The following is a 14834-nucleotide window of genomic DNA, read 5'->3' as shown; positions in this document are numbered from 1 at the left end:
CAAAAATTACACTCAGTAATTAGAAAAAAATCTGCCATAACGAACACGGGTTTGTTAAAAACAGATCATGCCAAACCAATCTTATTTCATTCTTTGATAAGCTGACTAAACTAGTAGACCAGCAAAATGCTGTGGACGTAGCATACTTAGATTTCAATAAGGCATTTGATAAAGTAGACCATAACCTCCTGGTAAGCTAGAAAAAGGTGGAATAGACAACATTACCACCAGATGGATATGTAGCTGGCTAGCAAACTGTACTCAATGAGTAGTCCTCAATGGCACTACATCCACATGGAGAGAAGTAAGCAGTGGGGTACCACAAGGCTCCATCTTAGGCCCAGTACTCTTCCATATCTTCATAAATGACTTAGATGAGGGAATTGAAAGGGAACTCATCAAATTTGCAGATGACACTAAACTGGCAGGAGTAGCCAACACCGCTGAAGACAAACTCAGGATCCAAAAAGATCTTGACAAACTTGAACAATGGGCCCTATCCAACAAAATGAGATTCAATGTGAAGAAAAGCAAAGTCTTACATTTAGGCAGGAAAAATCAAAGGTACAAGTACAGATTAGACAAGACCTGACTTAAAAACAGTAACTGTGAGAGGGACCTTGGAGTCCTAGTGAATGATCACTTACTTGACTATGAGCCAGCAGTGTGCAACAGCAGCCAAAAAAGCTGATACAATCCTGGATTGTATAAACAAAGGCATAGGATCAAGAATACATGAAGTATTAGTACCGTTTTATAAAACCCTAGTAAGACCACAGGGACGTGGTGGCTCAGTGAGTTAGGACGCTGAGCTTGTCGATCAGAAGGTCGGCAGTTTGGCGGGTCAAATCCCAAGTGCTGCGTAACAGAGTGAGCACCTGTTACTCATCCCAGCTTCTGCCAACCTAGCAGTTCAAAAGCACGTAAAAAATGCAAGTAGAAAAATAGGGACCACTGCGGTGGGAAGGTAACAGCATTCCGTGCGCCTTTGGCATCTAATCATGCCAGCCACATGACCACGGAGACGTCCTCGGACAAGCGCTGGCTCTTCAGCTTTGAAACAGAGATGAGCACCGGCTCCTAGAGTCGGAAACGACTAGCACGCATGTGCGGGGGAAACTTTACCTTACTAGTAAGACCACACCTGGAAAACTGCAGCCAGTTTTGGTCACCATATCACAAAAAATATGTTCAGAGTCTGGTAAAAGTTCAGAGAAGACCAACTAAGATGATTAAAGGCCTGGAAACTAAAGAACGAAGAGCGGCTGCAGGACTTGGGTTTGGCTAGTCTAAAGAAAAGAAGAAATAGAGGAGACATGATAGCAGTATTCCAGTATTTGAGGGGCTGCCACAAAGAAGAGGGGGTCATGTTATTCACCAAGGCACCAGAGGGCAGAACAAGAAACAATGGTTGGAAACTGATCAAAGAGAAAAGCAACCTGGAATGAAGGAGAAACTTTCTGACAGTGAGAACAATTAACCAGTGAAACAGCTTGCCTTGAGAAATCGTGGGTGCTCCATCATTGGAGATTTTCAAGAAGAGGCTAGACAGTCATTTGTCTGATATGGTGTAGGTTCTCTTGCTTGAGCAAGGGGCTGGACTAGAAGATCTCCAAGATCTCTTCCAATTCTATTCTATTCTATTCTATTCTATTCTATTCTATTCTATTCTATTCTATTCTATTCTATTCTATTCTATTCTAGTCTAGTCTAGTCTAGTCTAGTCTAGTCTAGTCTAGTCTAGTCTAGTCTAGTCTAATCTAGTCAAAGATAAATCAAGTAATTAATTGAATTGCACACAGTATTATAATTCCTATTTGGTTTTGGACTTGATTACTACTTCTGAAATTCATTAATGGTGATTCATTAATTCATTAATTCATTAATCACCAGAGTTCCAATATGATGGAAAGCAAAAACAAATTCCTTAATTTTAATTGAAGAAAATATTAAAATATATTATTTGATCCACAGATCTGGTTTAATTATTTAAAACCTATTATGTGGTCTATTTTCCAAAAAGAAAAAATACAGATCAGCTTAGACATGATATTCCTTGTCTTCCAATACTGTAAAAGGATAGCAAATAAAAATTAATTAAGAAAGAATCATAGCAGAATAAGAAAACTCTAAGGAGTATTTAAAATTGAGTTTTACCCAAAATCTGAATATGTAAAGCAGCATTCAGTCGCAATTGCAAAATTGCAAATTGGGGGGGGGATCCTAGTTACAAGAAAGCAACTGATTTTGTTTAAGAAGGGCAACTTTTTAAAATAATAAAATATTTCAGTTTATAGATGCTCTGGATAGCTGAGACAACCCTATCTATTTTAAAAGTAAATTATATTAAAAATGAAACCATACTCTTCCTTTCAGAGAAATAAATACAGTATAAACACTATGGCAAAGTATTTTAAGCTTGATAGATTAAGCAATTTGCAACATAGTTCGAGATTTAGCACAATCCATCATGATTCTGAGTTCCAAATTTTTTAGCCAACCTTGGCTGATCCTTGGTTAAACAGGATTGGCCCTGATTAGAAGTTGGATGGAGGAATGCCTGGGAATTCCAGAGCTTCTGACTAGACTGGAAAGTTGGAAAAACACAGCAAATTACTGGTGTAACCCTGCCACGAACGTCGGCGGGAAAGAGTAATCAGGAATTAAGCTCAACGTGAGAGGGTGTTTATGCTTCTACTTAAGTGTCTAGAGATTATTTTTACATGTTGCTAAGTGTGAATAAGAAGGTACAGAGGATAATAATAAGCAAGAAGAAGAAGAAAATCTTAACTCTTGTATTGCATTAAAACAATGGTGTGTCAGTAATCTATTTCTGACTATATTAAAATTTATACTAAATGAATGACTGTACAGAGTAAAATACTTTAGCCAGGTATCCAGCAAGCAACAGTCTAAAACTCAATTGAACAAGTAGGCATAAGATCCTTCAATCAGGAACCACAACAAAGTGGGAGGACCACACTTCATGCACACTCAGTTTCTGTGAATCAGAGTTTCCTCACAATCTGCACATAACCATGAACACATGGATTGAAGCTAGCTTAAACTCCCAGTTCAGGTTGCTAAATTGCAGAAATTTTACAGTGGTTGAAGGGCAATTTTAAAGTCACAAGACAAGGGGCTATGTTTGCCTGGGAGAAACACTGCACCGGTGGTGCAGATGATAAGTTAGCTGTCAAAGAAAAGGCAAAGGCTTCAATCCGATCCTGAAATTCTGTTTCCCTATTATACAATCTAGAGTGGGAGCATCTTGGTTAACAAATATAAGCAACTGAGCAGAATGACTTGAGTGCAAATGAGTTCTTGGTGCTTTCTGAGCTTGGTTGAACCAAGCTCAGAGAGCACCAAGGGCCCCTCATTTCATGTCTGAGCTACACATTTTCTCTTTCATTGGTATTAATGAGTTCCTCATATGCTAGTGTCACTGCCACATTTTTTAATATGTATTGTGATTCCGGATCGTTCCCCAGATTCTGAAAGGTGAACATCTTTGCCTACAACAGGGGTGCCAAACTGCCAGCCCGTGGGCCGGTTTTATCATTCTGAAGCTGCCCCCACCCTACTGCCGGCAATGCAAAAAGAGTCGTGATACGTCGTGACACGTCACATGACATGGCAAGTTTGACACCTGTGGCCTACAACGTCCCCCCACAATTGGGTATTGTTAAGACTCAGATGCTTGGCTTTATTCTCAGCAGTGTGGGTACAAAAACGATTGTGCCCAAGAAGGAGCAGAGGGAAAATGCTTAACAGCTACAAAATGCTCCAATGAAAGTCTATGGAGATTCTCAATCATCCAGATCATGGTAGTCCCAAAAGTGCTCTTCAAAAGGCAACTGGATTTTCTTTCCAGTTGCCTTTTGAAATGCACCCTTCGTCTCCAATGAAAGACTCCCAAGTGGAGAATACTGGCGCTGAGTGGAAGAGAGGACACAAGCAGTGGTATTCGTAACAAGCCATAATGATATCACAATGACAACGTACAAAGTGACATCACTTACATTATGACATCATAGTCCTTGATGCAAGTACATTTGAAGGGGAGGCAAAAATCAAGTTTAAGTTAACTTTCCACACTGAAATTTTTTGAGTCTGCCTAAATCTTTGTGCTCATCAGAGATTCTGTACACTGTTGTTCCTACTCATCTGGGTAAATTATTTAGGAGTACAAAGCAAACACACGATATTTTCAGTTCCTCCTCTCCCAAACATCTACTGCTGCATTTGCCTGCAACTTTGATAACTTGTGAAAGGATACAGGAGGAGATTAAGTAGCAAATGAAAGAGTTGGTACAAATCCAAGATAGACTTGGTGGCTGAGTTGGATTCATAACAGTTATGGGATTTCTGAAAGTCTACTCCGTTCCTGACTTCAAATGGTTAAGACATGATTTTCTGCACTGCAGGATGGGTGTGGTATGTGTGTGTTAGATATGATGATTTCCAAGACACCTTTCAACTGTAAATATGTTTCTATATCCATTTCCATCCCCACCTCTCCAAATCATGTCTTTTGGAATAATACCTTGTATTTGGCTTCAAGTTTTCAATGGGTAAATTAGTGCTTGCTGCACTCTTGGTTGACCATTTGTTCCTAATGACATCTTCATAGGATGCGCTGTAAACTAAATAACCTGTCAAGAAAAAGATGACATGGATGTGTTAGACCCCAGTGTACTTCAGTAGCCTAATACATCATGCACCATCATATGTTCAAAGCTGGAGAGAATTCCTTTCTGCCAAGAAGAGATGGCAGCAAAGCTAGGTGGGGAACAGGGTGCAATCAACATCATGCAAGTAGGCATTAGCTATCTATGTGCATTAACTATGCCCATGTCCAATAAAGATGTAGAACATTTTGGATTCTACCAGAAAAAAATGCTTCAAAATGTGCATCATTAAAGCAATCGGACCTTTCCCCAAGATTATATGGCTCCTATAAACCTTTGAAAAATCCTAATGTCCACATTCCTAATATCACTTTCTCTCAGCCCCCAGAAGAAGGCAATAGCAAACCACTCCTAAAGTTCTTCCCAAGAAGACTCAAGGACTAGTCCGGGCAGTTGCTAAGGAGTCAAGACTGACTTGATGGTGTCAATAAATAAATCTGTATTAGTGGAAGAAGAAAATAATAGCCTATATATAAGTGATCTTAGGCTTCTAAGGGTATTGAATCCTTCAACACTGTAATTTCCTATCTCTTTAGCAGCTTCTGGACTTTCCCATCAAGTAAAATGGTTTCTGAATCCAGAAAACAAATTAGCAGTTTTTATGAAAGCAAAATGTAGAACACATACAAGACTGCCAATGTATCCTCAAATGAGAGCCTTTTCCAAGTACTATCACACGTTGAGGTCTGATGTATATTTATAAGAGGCAGGGACTTTTCATGGTGGTACCCTAACTTTGAAAAAGCCTCTCAATGAATAGATCAATCAATAAAGCCTCTCAAAAACAATATATATAAAGTAGAGAGACTGATCCTCACGTTATAATTTTTTATTTGCATGTCAAGGCATGTTTTATTTATTTAGTCACCTTAAAAAGAGATTAGCTCTGTAATTTAGGCCAAAATTTATTTTGCATTGGAAAGAAACCTGGAATATGACTCAATGAAAGACATCAGGGAATTTATTGCAAAATAAAATGTAGACAAGAAATGGAAAAAAAAAGTTCTGTTCAATTCAGCCTCTATGGCCAGTCCAACCTTTGCAACAAGCATTAGTGTACCTGTTACCAGATCTCCATGGGTAGGTGCAGCCCAGTCAACAATCACAAAAGAATGGCAGCCTTCCACAGCTACTATGGTGATGTTGTGTGGAGTCTTCGGAGGTTGCATCCCTGTATTCTTTAAGTTCTTGGGAACAAGTTCATCCAGGCTCTCTACTTGGAAGTGATCCAGTGCCTCTGTCAAAGAACATGGAGCTGCTGGGTCTTTGTTTAGATAAGTCACATAAGGAGCTGGAAGAAATCACAAAGGGAGACCGCTGAGTTTAAAAATTTGTGGTGGTGGTGGATTAGTAAAAAGAACACTCAGTTTTGACATTCAGACAAGTTTCCAAGACTAATTGAAAGTGCAAATTGGTTAAAATATGCATTAAAAAGGACAGCTCCTGAGCTTAGGAATTATCTACTTTCCTACCTTTGCTAACTTTGTAAACTGGAAAGAAGATTTATTTTAAGTCTACAAAAAGAAAGAAACAGAAATTTAAGGGGATTTATTTAAGAGATGCACAAAAAAGGGCTTAGGCACTGCACATATTTGTAGCAATGAATGAAGCGGGCAAGTTTCTGTAAGTTTAGAAAAATGAGCCCTGAAAACATATTGCATATATAAAGGAATGTTTGTTTGTTTTTAAAACTACAAATTATGAAAAAATACCTATTAATATGTACGGATGATGTTATCTAGTTTGAATAATGAAATGCTTGCAAGAAAACAACCCAGTTCAGAGAGCACCAAGGATCCCTCACACCAGGGGTCTTCAAACTTGGCCCTTTTATGACTTGTGGACTTCAACTCCCAGAATACCTCAGCCAGCATGCCTGGCTGAGGAATTCTGGGAGTTGAAGTCCACAAGTCATAAAAGAGTCAAGTTTGAAGACCTCTGCCTCATACCTATTACAATGCCTGTACAGCAAACAAAGGGATTTACAAAGCTCTCTATATTAAACAAAGTTGCAAGCAACTACAAGGTTGGATTTTTTTTTTAAAAAAAGCATTAGAATATACTACACACACACACACACACACCAATTTTTAAAAAGCATCAGAATATAAACTTTATATACCATTTAGGTTTCTCTTTCAGCAGCTATACCATCCTTAGAAGGAAGTTTAGGAAATAAGTAGGGTCTTACTGTTTACATTTTTAAGTAGTAGTAAGGCTGCTATTTGCATATGTCTCACAGCAACAATTCTGCCTCTTAAAAGTTTAGGATTTGGTCACTTATTTGTTAAATTTATATGCTGCCCATCTCACTATCCAAATGATTCTGGGTAGTTTATAATGACATAAAAACGTAACTATAAAAGCATTAACGACAATTAAATAATTGTTAAAAGCCAAGAGAATGGTTGTGATTATGATAGTCTCAACTAGGGATCACTATATTTTCAAACATGTGCTTAGAATCTGAGTACTTAAGGGTTAACCATAATGCTCAGAATACTGCAGAGAAGGTACACTATGGACTTGAACCAATTTTATGGTTATTTTTTCTCTCTGTAGCTACAGCTGAGATGCGAAATGATTAAATGATTTCTGATTGGCTGCATCACACATAAGAAACACATGAGATTTCAATTGTACTTTCATGGCTGCAAATCTTGACTTATCTTTTTAACCATACCTTGCAAACAGCCTTAAACAGCAACCTACAAAAATAACGAAGATAAATAAATAGCAGCACTTAGCAAGTAGGCAAGAATGCCAGTTTGGTTTCTTCCTGAGATACAAAGTACACCTTCCAAGTTCTATGAAGAATATTGCTACCCCAGCTCAATTTATCACTTTTGTATTTTATACCAGTAAGAAGGGTTCAGGCAAACAGATCTTGTAAATTAATGGGCGTACATATTATCTCAAAAGGTCAGGTTGAGGTTGAAAAATCTCTTTGCACTAGTCAGTGGAAATATTTATTCTGTTACAGTTTACAGTTCTGGTTAGAACAATTTTTCCCTTTCTCCTCATGAATGCGACAAAATGTTTATAAGAAAAAAATGTCTGTTAATCTCGTTAGATTTGGTCATTCTGGAAGAATTATTTCCAAGTGTACATTTATTTTTAAGCGAGATGATTGCTTTTTGTTCCCAAATGACCTGATCTCGTTGGTGAGAGAAAAGGAAGACTTCTTGACAGCTTGATAGACATACCTAGTCAAAGGCTTGATTGAAACCAAAGCAAAAAGTAGTTCCTTCAAAGGAACAAACTGATTCAAATTCACCACCTAAAAACCAACTTTAGAAGCACTTTTTTCCCTTTTAAAAACAGCTTTATCTGGGACAAACTTTACATGCAGTTTCATATCCTGTTATATAAACTGGATTTTAAAAATGAAAGTAATTCTATCAGCTCTCTCTCTCTCTGTGTGTGTGTGTGTGTTGTGTGTTTGTGTGTGAAAGAGACAGCGAGACTGTTAATAAATGGTGTCATAAGAAAGGAAATTCAGCTGTTTCCTCTCTTGGTGCAAACCTTTTTAAAAAATCTGTTTTTGAAGAGAACATTTGCTTTGAGAGAAATCTCCCTACTTGGCATTGAACTGCAAAGGATCACCTTCTGAGATAATAAACTTTGGATATCGTTCTTCTTTTCCTTTTCACATGATGCAATTTTTAATCCAGAAGTACAGCATTTTTCTATTATTTTTCAAAAATACAAGTTTAGATTTGTTTTGTTCATAGATGCAAGATAGACATTCAAGGGGTGTGCCATTTATACCATTATAAAGAACTTTAAAAAACAATTAGGCATCACAGCATAAAACAAAACCAAAGGCTTGCAAGTACACTGAGGAGCAGAACGTCCATCATTTCATAACTGTCCTTCCAGTCTCTCTTTGTTATGCACAAAGGTTTGCATTCATGAAAAAACAAACAAAACCTGAAGAAATGGTATTTACTTTGACCACTCTTCTCAAATTAGGTTTAGAGTTAAACTGTGGAGCAGCAGCAACATAGTACATAATGTTAAAATCACAAGTTCATATTGTGTGAAGTCAGCCCCCTCCCCCACCCCGAGAAAGAAATATTTTGGGGAATATTAAAAAGGCAGAAACTTCTCCCTCCCCCTCAGCAGAAACCAGGTCTGTAGAAATGCAAATTCAACAATCCTTTCAGAAAGGTTGGAGGCTGGAAGCTAGAAGCTGATGAGATTAGAAAGACAAAGATCCCTGGAATCAACGATCCCTCACCCAAGAAATCCAATACAGGAAGTAAGCCATCAGCCACAGCCCCAGAGAAGCAGGAATGACCTTTGGGACATAATAGGATTAACCCACCACCATCAGAATACCAGAAAGGCACACTGAAGCTCAGGTCAAAGTTCATGCCACAGGAACAGGAAACAACCTCAAAAGCCCAAGAAGGTATAAAAACCCACCACTCCCAGCAACGTGTGGTCAGTTTTTCTCAGAGCCCTCTGTCTGGCTCTGTTCTTCAATAAATTACGACCTTCTTTCTAAAACAGTCTCCATTTTGTTTATTCCCGGCTTGGACTGGACCCTGATGAAATTTTTTCTTTCAGCAATATGAAGCTGAATCTTCTTCAAAAGAAGGGAAATGAATTGCCAGATGAAAGACACCTACTGGACTGGAAGAAGTATTCATACATTTCTTCCTATATAGGCCAATGTCTACATTGGAACAAGATACTGCATTTACTGTATAATTTCCATATTTTCACGAGGTTGATGAATACTGTACAGATTTTGAGAAAATATTCGTCTCTTTGCCAATTCCAGGGGGAAAATACCTTTTAACATTTACCACAGAATATGCTTAATTCTTAGAAGGAGCAGACTCAATTTTTCTCCTCCAAGCAATTCCAAAGAGTATCAGAATTGGGAATACTATGTTGTCAAGATCAGAATGAAAATCAGAATAATTTCTTTACAACAAAAGGCAACGGTGTTTGAATTACTTAGTTTTGGGGGGGAAAATCTGTGTAAAAAGGGACAGAATTGATTAAAAGCCAACAAACTTTGACAGGCCTTTTCCATTTCAAACCTTATGTGGGAAAAGATTGCAAGTGCTTTTCATGTCCTTTCGAGCAAGATCATATACATTTCAAAAGAAAATGCACAAAGCCAGAAAAGTCTCATAAGATTTTGTCAGTCCTGTAAAGTCAGCATTCTACTGCAAGGTGTTAGATTTCGTAATCTAATTATAAAAATAATAATTATACAAATTATAAAATTATTAAAAATTATAAAACTCACACACAATTTCATAACTTTGTAAGAATTCAGAATTTTACAGTTTTACTTTATTTTATTTTATGTGCAGGGAGGGAGAATTTCTATAGGGAGAAGGATCCAGCAAAAGTCCTGATGCCCATAGACACACCAAGCTGGTCCTTGTGAAAGAGGTTTAAAATATGAATTTATTACTTTATCAGTGGTGTAGATGTCAACGCTGCTAACATCGGATGTTCTTGCTTTGAAACACTGGAGATGCAGCCATTTTCCTTCTTATGTTTTACTCTTAGAATTAGCGTTAGAATTAAATGATACTGGGGGTGGGGAGGAGGAGGAATGTGCATGGGAGTTTAGTTAGACATAACAATACTGTAGTAGTGTGAGAACCAAGGTTTGTGAAATAAGAGATGACAAGGAATGGCAGGTTGGAGAACTGGAGGGAAAGCCTGCATTTCAAACTAATTGGGCAATGTGATTTATGACTATTAATTAGAGGAGGGAATTGTGCTTTGATACTACGTGCTCAGGGGAGGGGAATTCAAATTTTGGCTTTGCCTGTGTACGTGCCGATGCTATGTTTCTCGAATAAAGATTCTTTAAGGTAAACAATGCCTCGAAGTTCTTTGAAGAGTTTCATCTGTCGGAACCATGACAGTAGTGTAGTGTATTTTTTATTTCCTCTATCTGACTATGATTCTTATTATGATCTCATGAAGCAAATGGTTCTCAGGTGATGTGCACAGGGCATGTTTGCCATTAACAAAATAATCTTGCTGACAGGACTGACAGTCTAGTTAGCTTCAGAAGCCCTTATCAGAGGATTGGTAATCTTTGTTCTTTTAACAGCAGTTTCAGACTTACCAGTAAATCGTTTCTTTCCAGCAGAATCATATTCTGATAAAGGATCTGTGCCCGTGACACTAAACTCTGGAAAGATGTTTTCAGGCAGTGATTCAGTGGTGGTGGTAGCGGTGGTGGTGTATGGTGGCAAAGTAGTTTCCAAAAACTCATAATCTAGACAAAAGAATAGAAAATGTGATGCATTTGTTTAAAGAGTGCCCAGGTTTGGTCATAGGCCGCTGAAGAAGCAGAAAAGTTATTTGGTCTATACTTCTATTGAAGAAGTCTACATAGCATCTCTGACCATTCAATCTCTTGTTTGAAGATCTTTAGTAAAGGAGAATTCATGACTTTATGTGCAGTCTGTTCCACTGTCAACTTCCACCATCAGGAGTTCCCCCTCTTTTTTTTCTTTACTTTTAACTTTTAACTCACTGGTTCCAATTCTGTCCTTTGAGGTAACAGAGAACAATCTACTTGCTTTTCTGCAATCATATTTCCCCTGCATCCTTTAATTGTTTCTTGGATACCAGAGCTTTCTGGAACTGTCACCATCCTGGTAAATGAGATTCAAGGTACTAGTAATGGTGTTTAAAGCCCTACATGGCAGGGGTCCGGAGTACCTCAGGGAACACCTGCTGCCGGCATCAACTTCCCTGCGCCCTGTGCGTTCCCACAGAGAGGGTCTCTTCAGGGTGCCACCGATCAGAGAATGTCAATTGGTGGCCCCCAGGGGGAGATCCTTCTCTGTGGGCGCTCCGGAACTATGGAATCAGTTACCGGTAGAGCTCCGGATGGCGCCCGATCTTCGCTCCTTTCGCTGCAATCTGAAGACGTTTTTGTTTGAACAAGCCGGCCTGGCCTGATGAGGGATTGGTGGGGTTCTTATTTTTGTATTTTTATTGTTGTATTTTTTGGGTTTTTATAAATGTAGGGTATTAATTGTTTTAATGGGCAACTATTTAATCTTCTTTTAATATTTGTAACTTTGTATTTTATTCTTGCCCTGTGCACCGCCCTGAGTCCTTCGGGAGAAGGGCGGTATAGAAATATTAATAAAATAAATAAAATAAAATAAATAAATTTGTTTTGTTTTTTTTAACTGTAGGGTTGCATAAGATTTTGTAATAAATGGACATTCTTCTAAAATTTACAGTGTAGCACTGGAAAGAATTTCTTGCTTGGGCAAGATGTTTTCTTGAACAAATCGTCATGTTTCAGCGTAGTTTCTCATGATGTGACTAGGAATGTTGATTAGTGACTAGAAAAGACCCAAGGCCAATATACAGGTACATGCTATGACCAACTAGGTCAGGGGTTTCAAACTCAATTTCATTGAGGGCCGCATCAGCACTGCGGTTGCCCTCAAGGGGCCGGGTGGGTGTGTCCAGGGTGGGCGTGGCCTACTGGGTGGGCATGGCTAGAGTGCGTATGGCCTACTGGGTGGGCGTGGCCAGCTCTACATCGTTGGCATCAAGGGTGCCTATGGGGGCCTGGGCAGGAGTGGGACAGATCTGAGGGTCTCTGGCAGAAGGAGGGTCTCTGGGCCAGGGCCAAGGCAGTGGGGGCCGTTCCCTCACTGTTTCCAGGATGACTTCGCGGGCCACATGAAACCCCTTCGTGGGCCGGATCCGGCCCCCGGGCCTTGTGTTTGACATGTCTGAACTAGGTCGTTTATCTTGGTAAACAATAATTGGAAGGAGATGGGCCTGGTTATAAAATCTACAAGAGATACACAGTACACATTAAGTCATCAGTGTTACCTTGCTAATTATATTGGGCTTGGGCCTTATATAGCACTAGAGCTGATGATAAAACTAAGATGGTGTTACCAGCACATACAGATCTTTCCTAATAGAATATGTTCACTGTTAGAGCCCTAGATAAACACTAATATGGTCACGGAACTCTTCTTGCATCTTGGGTTTACTACTCTAAGTTAACATACACATAAAGAATAATGGAGTTGGATAGCCCAACCCCCTGCTTGAGTAGGAGACCTTATACCAATCTCTTCTTTAAAATCTCCACTGATGGAGCACCTACAACTTCTAGAGGCAAAACATCTCCATTCTGGAATGCTCTGCCCTTGAAAATATGAGTAACTTTCTATACATATTGTAGATCACTGCTGAAAACTCCTTCTTTACCCAAATCTTCCTGGGTGAAGGTTCAAGAGGTGGTTTCTGTTTTGTTTTCCTGCCACCTTTTTTTTAAAAAAATAAATATGTTGTTTTTATAGTACTTTTAAACATGTTTATATTATTGCATTTTAATTGCTACATTGTAAACTCCTTTGAGCGGGGGAAGTGATATATAAATAAATTATGGCATTGAAGTCCAAAGCATACCGTACAGAGTGCTTTTTTTGTAAAAGAAAAAGGTGCCGGAACTCACACGTCATACAACCCACCTTGCCTACCCTACAAGGTTCCATCCAAAAAAGGTGCCGGAACTCTGTTCTGAGCGTTCTATGACAAAAAAAGCCCTGACCGTACATATCCAGAACTCCAAGTGGACCGATAGTTAATAATTGGAGAGAAGCTTGCAATGACATAGGGAAACCCATCAAGTGTAATTGGCCAAAGGTCCCATAAAATATGGAGATGGACTTGCACCATGGATTGCCTTTTCACATGTGTTCAGCAACTAAAACAGTCGCAGGAGGACTTCTAGCTATGTGTGCCTGCAAGTTGGACAGAGTTCTTGGCATTGCACAACGATTGTGGTGGGTGAGCTGGGATTCCTCTTGGGTGTCCAGCTGTTGCTTAATTTACAGTGATTTGTTTTATGGACAACTTCACTCATATAAGATGGTTTGTGTCTTCTGCTTGGAATGTTTACTTAGAGAGCTTTAAATGTCTTGCTTGAATGACCCAAGGAATAAAACAAACACAACAAAAAGTGTCCTTGGCCAATCTGATAGCCACTGGTGAAGGAAAGCAGCATTGTTGTATTTTTCCAGAAGGCACAACCTCTGGAAAAACAAGACACAGAAATATGAACAATATTATTAATTCCAGGAGCAAAACAGATCACTCGGATATTTGATCTTGATTATTTGTACCTGTTTTGCCTTTTGTTATGTAAAAAAAAAAGCTCCATGTCAATTTTAATGACAAAAATCCATTTAAGCCAAGATTAAAAAAACTCCTTCTGGCATACAATTAGTATTTACTTATTTTCTCCTTTAAGTTAATGGCATTATCCAAGCTTAATATAAAAGTGAGCATGAATAAAAATTAGATATAAGAAAGCAATTAATGAGGTAACCCTTAATCAGTATCCCCCTCCAGCTATTAAAATCTGCTTATACCATCCTCTTTCTACATGGATGGAAAGATTGCCATTTAAAACTTTGTTTAAACACACATCTCTGTCTGTCAAGTGTATGTTTATGTAGAAAGTCATGCTGCCTGCAGACCTGCTAATTTTTATTTGGCCTGGAGACACTAAACTCAGAATTTGGAAGTCAGTGTTCCTGTTTAGACATATTTAGATTGGAATTCTGTCTAGGCTACCAGTGCGTTCTTAGAAACTCATTATATCTTTCTGGAAATGCATTTCTAGAAGCAAACATGAAAGGTAAAACCCATTTTGGAAAAGGATTTTTCAAGTACCTTCATCATAAACCACATACGATTCTGTAGTCCCTGCTATATCTGCATCAAACCCTGAGAATACATCTATGGAAAAAAGAATACATTCAAACAGTGAAACAATTCCTATTCATTCAATGGCTATTGATTATCCCTATCTAAAGCCAATGGCTTCTATTGTAATGTACCGATCAAACAACAAATTGATTTCTATGCTGAACTGCTTTGGAAATATAAAGAGCAAGGTGGAATTTGTGGAGAAATTCAGGTGCATTATTTTGCCAAAATATCACCTTCCATCTAACTAGCTGCCAATATGGTAGTGAAAAGTTGGGCGTGGAGGAGATATTTTGTTTATATTTCGTTGAATTTTCCCCTCACTGCAACATATCTGTTTTCCCATAGAAATCAGCATTAGCTACTCACTTATATATTAATAAATAGAGGAATGAAAGG

At 38.5% G+C, this 14834-nt stretch overlaps 1 protein-coding gene across 1 annotated transcript in view; it reads right to left on the bottom strand.

Annotated features, from left to right (window-relative positions):
- Positions 1-14834, bottom strand: part of FNDC1 (fibronectin type III domain containing 1) — a gene marked incomplete at its 5' end in the record, with an annotated part of 81641 nt that overhangs the window by 12085 nt on the left and 54722 nt on the right. The window contains 4 exons of the mRNA XM_083373117.1: positions 4547-4655; positions 5752-5982; positions 10801-10953; positions 14400-14465. Coding sequence (XP_083229243.1) covers positions 4547-4655; positions 5752-5982; positions 10801-10953; positions 14400-14465 — 559 coding nt within the window. The remainder of the gene's footprint in view (positions 1-4546; positions 4656-5751; positions 5983-10800; positions 10954-14399; positions 14466-14834) is intronic.

The sequence above is a fragment of the Vipera ursinii genome, assembly GCF_947247035.1.
Source record: "Vipera ursinii genome assembly, chromosome: 1".
NCBI lineage: Eukaryota > Metazoa > Chordata > Lepidosauria > Squamata > Viperidae > Vipera > Vipera ursinii.
This window is presented reverse-complemented; position numbering and strand designations above follow the sequence as displayed.